This window comes from Bactrocera neohumeralis, unplaced genomic scaffold, assembly GCF_024586455.1.
Source record: "Bactrocera neohumeralis isolate Rockhampton unplaced genomic scaffold, APGP_CSIRO_Bneo_wtdbg2-racon-allhic-juicebox.fasta_v2 ctg1864, whole genome shotgun sequence".
In the NCBI taxonomy this organism is placed as follows: Eukaryota; Metazoa; Arthropoda; class Insecta; order Diptera; family Tephritidae; genus Bactrocera; species Bactrocera neohumeralis.
This window is the reverse complement of record NW_026089872.1, coordinates 20,837-27,522: the sequence shown is the minus strand read 5'-3', so window position 1 is coordinate 27,522 and position 6,686 is coordinate 20,837. Positions and strand designations below refer to the sequence as shown.

At 41.5% G+C, this 6,686-nt stretch overlaps 2 protein-coding genes across 2 annotated transcripts; both read left to right on the top strand.

The window, feature by feature from the left end:
* The first annotated feature begins 910 nt into the window (after positions 1-910).
* Positions 911-5,033, top strand: LOC126766609 (uncharacterized). Its single transcript, XM_050484361.1, has 4 exons — positions 911-1,503; positions 1,579-2,189; positions 2,263-2,761; positions 2,827-5,033. Exons 2-4 carry the CDS (start codon positions 1,590-1,592, stop codon positions 5,031-5,033), a joined length of 3,306 nt encoding a protein of 1,101 aa, XP_050340318.1. The 5' UTR covers positions 911-1,503; positions 1,579-1,589.
* A 131-nt stretch (positions 5,034-5,164) lies between these two features.
* LOC126766608 (uncharacterized) lies at positions 5,165-5,699 on the top strand (the record flags this gene model as incomplete). The annotated part of the gene is made up of 1 exon (XM_050484359.1): positions 5,165-5,699. A coding segment is annotated over exon 1 (535 nt), but the record flags the coding sequence as incomplete, so codon positions are not given.
* Between the last annotated feature and the right edge of the window lie 987 nt (positions 5,700-6,686).

The window sequence follows — 6,686 nt, the reverse complement described above, 5'->3', positions numbered from 1 at the left end:
GCTCATAATTCCCGTTCTGCTATATGGTGCAGAGGCATGGACGATGATAATATCTGATGAGTCGATGTTGCGAGTTTTCCAGATAAAAGTTCTGCGAAAGATTTATGGCCCTTTGCGCATTGGCCACGGCGAATACCGCATTCGATGGAACGATGAGCTGTACGAGATATACGGCGACATTGACATAGTTCAGCGAATTAAGAGACAGCAGCTACGCTGGCTAGGTCATGTTGTCCGAATGGACGAAAACAAATATTAAATTAAAATATTACCTTGGAATATCCAATTGGCGCCACGAAAAGGAGAAACGACTGGCGCGCTGTTGTTAAAGTATAATCGCGTAAGCGGTATCTACTGTAGTTCGACAAATCCATCCACCGCTGCTGCCCCAAAAGTTGTAATCGCTTGCTCCTCGAACTCAGTTATTCCATTTATCGGAGAGCCTCCACCAGGCTTGCGCATGCCTTCAGTTTGCGCGCTCGCGACCGCAACTGATGTTTCCAATGCATTAACGACTATGGAAACATATTTTAATAATGTGAAACATACACAAGCATATTATGAACTTACCTCCCTCCACTTGGCGGCCGAGAAAAGAGTTGAACCTCTTAAGGCAAAAACTTTAAATTATCTGCTAACTCCGACCAAAGTATTTGCCCGCGAGCCCTTGAGGGTTGGGCGGAGTTAGGACCAAAGTTTTGCAGCCCTTGAGGGTTGGGCGGAGTTGCAACTCAGGATGCTGCTTGCAAAACATTATATAATGTTGCAGCTGCTCCTGAGTTGTCCTTTCCGTGTTTGTACGCCTAGGAATAAGGAATTATTATATATCTATATATATAAAAGAAAGTGACGTTAGTTACTACCCTTATAACTGGAGAACGCCTGGACCGATTTCGGTGATTACCACCAATTCGGACAGGTCTCCGCCCAAACAAGGAGAATACTTAAGAAAATTCTGGAAAATTTTCCGAAAAAAAATTATGAAGAAAATAAATTTTCAAATACGATTTTAAAAAGGAAATAAAAACGAACATGATTTTAAATGCTGTATTGCCAGTAGATGGCGTTGTGTGCATCAACTTTTGACAGCTGCATGCATATGCACAGTTGGCAACCCACGCAAGATGCAATGACATATGTGACTTGAGTTTAGTAACATAAATATCGGCATTTTCTTAAGCTTTTATCGGCTTTCGTTAGTTATTGTAATTCAATTTGATTTAATACATTGTTTTGAAACGATATATTAGCCGTGTTTTATTGGTAATTTTATGTTCACGGCTATTGTGAAAATTGCAAGCGAAAAGTGATTTCATAGTTTGATGAAATGCTCATTGTAAATGGTTATGGTCTTTGTTATTGCGTGCTCATCGATAATCAACCCAAACGTTAATTTCGGGTTGTTCAATTAATTTTTAGGTGGAATAATTTGAAAATCAATTCGAGTTCGCTGTTCATTTCATTCTGATTGATCATATTGGTGTGGAATTCTATTTTCAAACGGTAAGTTGCCAAGAAAGATGTTTATTTTGTGAGGTTATGACATTTGAGTACATGTTTTGTGTGTTCATTTCTCAGTGTAATTCAGAATGCCACGAGCCAAAAGATCTAATCTTTCGCATCGAACGCGAAATGCAAATAGAGTTCGGAATATTGCCTATCAATTGACGACAGATGAACAAGAAATCGCACGAGAACAGCGCCGTGTTAGTATGGCCCGACTTCGTGCATCACAAACACAAGAAGAAAGACAGGCGGAAAATGAAACGGCTAAGTTAACAATGAGAAATCGTCGGGCAAATGAAACAACTCAACAACGTGATAATCTAAATCAACGCATAAGAAGAAGTGCTTCAAGTGTTGATTTGGATCGAGTAGCGTTTCATTACGATTGCAGAATTGATTACAGCTCGCATCCTTCCGTTAAAATTCACCCAATGGAGGTTGTGTGCAACCATTGCGGTGCATTGAAGTTCGCTGGAGAAACACCTGGACTGTGCTGTCTCAGTGGCAAGGTTAAATTACCACCATTGCCCTTGCCAACAGAGCCATTGCGTTCTTTGCTTACTGGTGAAACACCAGAATCACGTCATTTTCTATCGAACGCTCAGAAATACAACGGATGCTTTCAAATGACTTCATTTGGAGCAGATATTATTCATGAACGCGGATTCAATCCGACATTCAAGGTAATAAATTAACCGATCATTTTCTTTTGATGCACAAAAAATATTGAATCTAATTTCGTAGTTGACTCTACAGATCCAAGGCCAAATTCACCATCGAATTGGATCATTGCTACCACTTGAAGACGCACAACATAAATTCCTTCAAATTTACTTCATGGGCAACGTGGAACATCAACTTGATCAGCGCCAAACAATCAATACGGAAATGAGAAGAGGAATTCTTCGCGATTTGCAGCAGCTGCTTCATGAACATCATGCATTGGTTCGGTTATTCAAAACTGCGTTGGATCGCATGCCAAATGATGACAATAAAGTCGTGATCAGAGCGGATAAACGACCTGCTGGAACGCACGAACGCCAATTTAACGCTCCAACAATAGATGAGGTTGCAGTTGTGATTGTTGGCGAAAGCCGGGAATCACGCGATATTGTGCTCACACGTCGGGACTGTGGGCAATTGCAACGAATATCCGAAACTCATCGTTCATACGATGCATTGCAATACCCACTGATGTTTTGGCAAGGAGACGATGGATATTATATCAACATCAATATGATAAATCCATCGACCGGTAAGAATAGATATCATAATAATTTTCATTTCAATATGACACTAATGTCACTGATATCATTTTAGGTGAGGAAACTACCAGGAAGGTCAGCGGAATAAATTTTTACGCATATCGTTTGATGATTCGCCAAAATGTTGACAACTATTTGCTTCGATTTCGCCGATTATTTCAGCAATTTTGCGTCGATATGTATGCCAAAATAGAAGCGGAGCGCCTCCTTTTTATCACTTTAAATCAAACCAAACTACGTACGGAGCAGTACATTCATTTACGCGATGCAATTAGCACCGAAGGAAATGCATCTGATTTTGGTCGGTTGACTACTTTACCGGCGACGTTCGTTCGCAGTCCACGTCATATGCATGAATATACGCAAGATGCAATGACATATGTACGTCATTACGGCCGTCCAGACCTGTTCATCACCTTCGCGTGCAATCCTAAGTGGATAGAAATTGTTCAACTGCTGCTTCCTGGCCAAACATCAAGTGATCGGCACGATATCACCGCACGTGTATTCAGGCAAAAAATCCGGTCGCTCATGCACTATATTGTTGGGCATCGTGTCTTTGGGGATACTCGATGTTGGATGTATTCCATTGAATGGCAAATAAGAGGCTTACCGCATGCGCACATTCTCATTTGGTTAGTCGAAAGAATACAGCCAGACCAAATTGATGACATCATATTTGCCGAGATTCCTGATCCCGAAACCGATCCAGACCTGCATGATGTCGTAATTACAAACATGATTAATGGACCGTGTGGCGCCATTAACACACAATCACCGTGCATGGTCGACGGCAAGTGTTCCAAGCGTTATCCACAAAATTTGACTGTTGATACCATCACTGGCAAAGATGGTTATCCACTGTATCGACGTCGATCTTCTGATGATGGCGGTAGAACAATCACAGTCAAAGTGAAAGGAAATGATTTCGTGGTCGACAACTCTTGGGTTGTTCCGTATTCGCCACTTCTTTCCAAAACATTCAGGGCGCATTGTAACGTGGAGTATTGCAATTCAGTGAAGTCCATCAAGTACATCTGCAAATATGTCACGAAGGGCAGTGACATGGCGGCTTTTGGTCTTCAAGCTCCTGACCCCAATGATGAAATCACGCGCTATCAAAATGGTCGATACGTATGCTGCAATGAGGCGATTTGGCGTATATTCTCATTTCCCATTCATGAACGCTATCCGAGTGTTACACATTTGGCAGTGCATCTGGAGAACGGTCAACGAGTTTATTTCACCCCAGCAAATGCCGCTCAACGTGCTCAAAACCCACCAGCGACAACATTGACCAGTTTCTTCTCGATTTGCCAAAGTGATCCGTTTGCACGTGCGTTACTTTACTCAGAGATGCCGCGTTATTACACTTGGAATGCTTCATCGAAGAAATTTCAACGTCGAAAGCAAGGTAATGTAGTTCCTGGTCATCCGGATGTGCGTTCTACTGAAGCTCTTGGCCGTATTTATACAGTTCATCCGAAAAATGATGAATGCTTTTACTTACGACTATTGCTGGTGAATGTTCGTGGCCCGACATCATTTGAATCACTTCGAACTGTCAATGGTGTAGTGCTGCCAACATTTCGTGTTGCATGTCAGGAGCTCAATTTGCATTCAGAGAATCCCCATCTTGATATGAATGAAGAGATGCACAACCAGGCTTTGGTTTTGATAGAAGACATGTGTTACCTCATGTGCGGCAGTTTGTTAGCCAGGTTAGGAATGACGTCGCCTGATCGTGGAGTAAACGACGCTTTCGAACGAGAATTGCAGCGTGAACGTGAATACGACACAAATGCATTAAGCCAATTGGTTCGAACGAATATACCATTGTTGAATCCTCAACAAAAAGAAGTGTACGATACGGTGATGAAGGCAATTGATGATGGAAATGTCGGCATGATTTTCCTTGATGCGCCTGGTGGAACTGGAAAGACATTCCTCATATCATTGATTTTGGCTGCAGTTCGTGCAAGATCAGAAATTGCTGTAGCAGTTGCTTCTTCTGGAATAGCGGCAACGATGTTGGAAGGTTGCCGAACCGCTCATTCTGCATTAAAATTGCCATTAAACCTGCAAGCGGTTGAAGAACCGACATGTAACATAGCGAAACATTCAGCAATGGCCAAAGTTTTAATAGCAAGCAAAATCATTATCTGGGACGAATGCACAATGTCGCATAAACGCGCGTTAGAAGCTCTGAATCGCACTATGAAAGATCTGCGTAATGACGCAAGACATTTTGGGGTGCATTGATTTTACTCTCAGGCGATTTCCGGCAAACACTACCAGTAATACCACGATCGACCGCTGCCGATGAGATCAATGCTTGCCTCAAATCATCACCATTGTGGCGTTATGTGTGGAAACTTCAGCTCACGACAAACATGCGAGTTGCATTGCTAAACGATCCATCTGCCGAACTGTTCTCCAATCAACTGCTAACTATCGGTAATGGTCATGTTCCTGTCGACGCATCGAATGGATTCATTTCGTTCCCGCCAAATTTTTGCAATTTCGTCTCAACGAAAGAGGAGCTCATCAACAAAGTGTTTCCGAACATCATTGCTAACCACAAAAACTACGATTGGTTGAGTGAAAGAGTAATTTTAGCAGCAAAGAACAAGGATGTGGATCACTTAAACTTCAAAATTCAAAATCAAATCGTTGGGACACTGCATTCCTTCAAATCTATCGACTGTGTAACAAACGAAGACGAAGCAACCAACTACCCAACTGAGTTCTTGAATTCATTGGATGTGCCTGGCTTGCCACCGCACAATTTACAATTGAAGGTTGGTTCAGTCGTCATCATGCTCCGCAATCTCAACCAACCAAAATTATGCAACGGAACGCGTTTAGCGGTCACAAAACTCATGGCCAATGTGATTCACGCGAGACTACTAAAAGGAAAATTCAAAGGTGAGGAAGTTCTCATTCCGAGAATTCCAATGATCTCAACCGATATGCCATTCGAGTTTAAGCGAATCCAATTTGCAATTCGTCTCGCATTCGCCATGACAATTAATAAATCACAAGGCCAATCATTGAGTGTTTGTGGCCTGAATCTGGAAAATGCATGTTTTTCACACGGACAACTGTATGTCGCATGTTCCCGTGTCGGAAAACCATCTGTTTTGATCGTTTTCGCACCTGACAACAAAACCAAAAATATCGTATATCACAGAGTGCTTCAATGAAATTACCTAAAAATAATTTATATGGCAAAACAACGTTTGTGTTTGATAGAAAGAATAGAAATAATTTGAATAATTTAAAGAATAAAGAAATTAATAAATGTCAGAAATAGTTAATATTACTAGATGACGGAAGTACTTTACTTGACATGGTATGTTGTCGTAATTGTTACATCGATTTATTAAACTGAGTGAGTCTTCTTCTGTCTCAGGTATGGCGAGAAGAGGAGCTCCTCTGATATTTATTAACAATTTCAGGGGAGACTTCTTTCATGAAGTTTATAAACTCCTTCTCTGTTGCTCTTTGGGCTCCGACAAAGTTTTTCCCATTATCGCTCATTATTTTTGATGGAAATCCGCGTCGTCCGACAAAGCGTGCAAATGCTGCAAGAAAAGCCGCAATAGTCAGATCTGAACAAAGCTCGAGGTGTACTGCCTTTGTCGTAAAACATACAAAGACAGCCACATACCCTTTTCTAAATGAAGAAGATCTTAACATGGAGGCCTTTATCTGGAAAGGTCCAGCAAAATCAACCCCAGTGATGGTAAAGGATAGAGCATAGTTGCAGCGTTCAGGTGGTAAAGCTGCCATGATCTGCGTACGCATTTTGTGTTTGTACATGGTACATGGTTTACATATGAAAATCGTCCTTTTGATTTGTGGCTTTAGTCGCGGTATATAAAATTCTTGACGGACCATTTGTTGCATTAA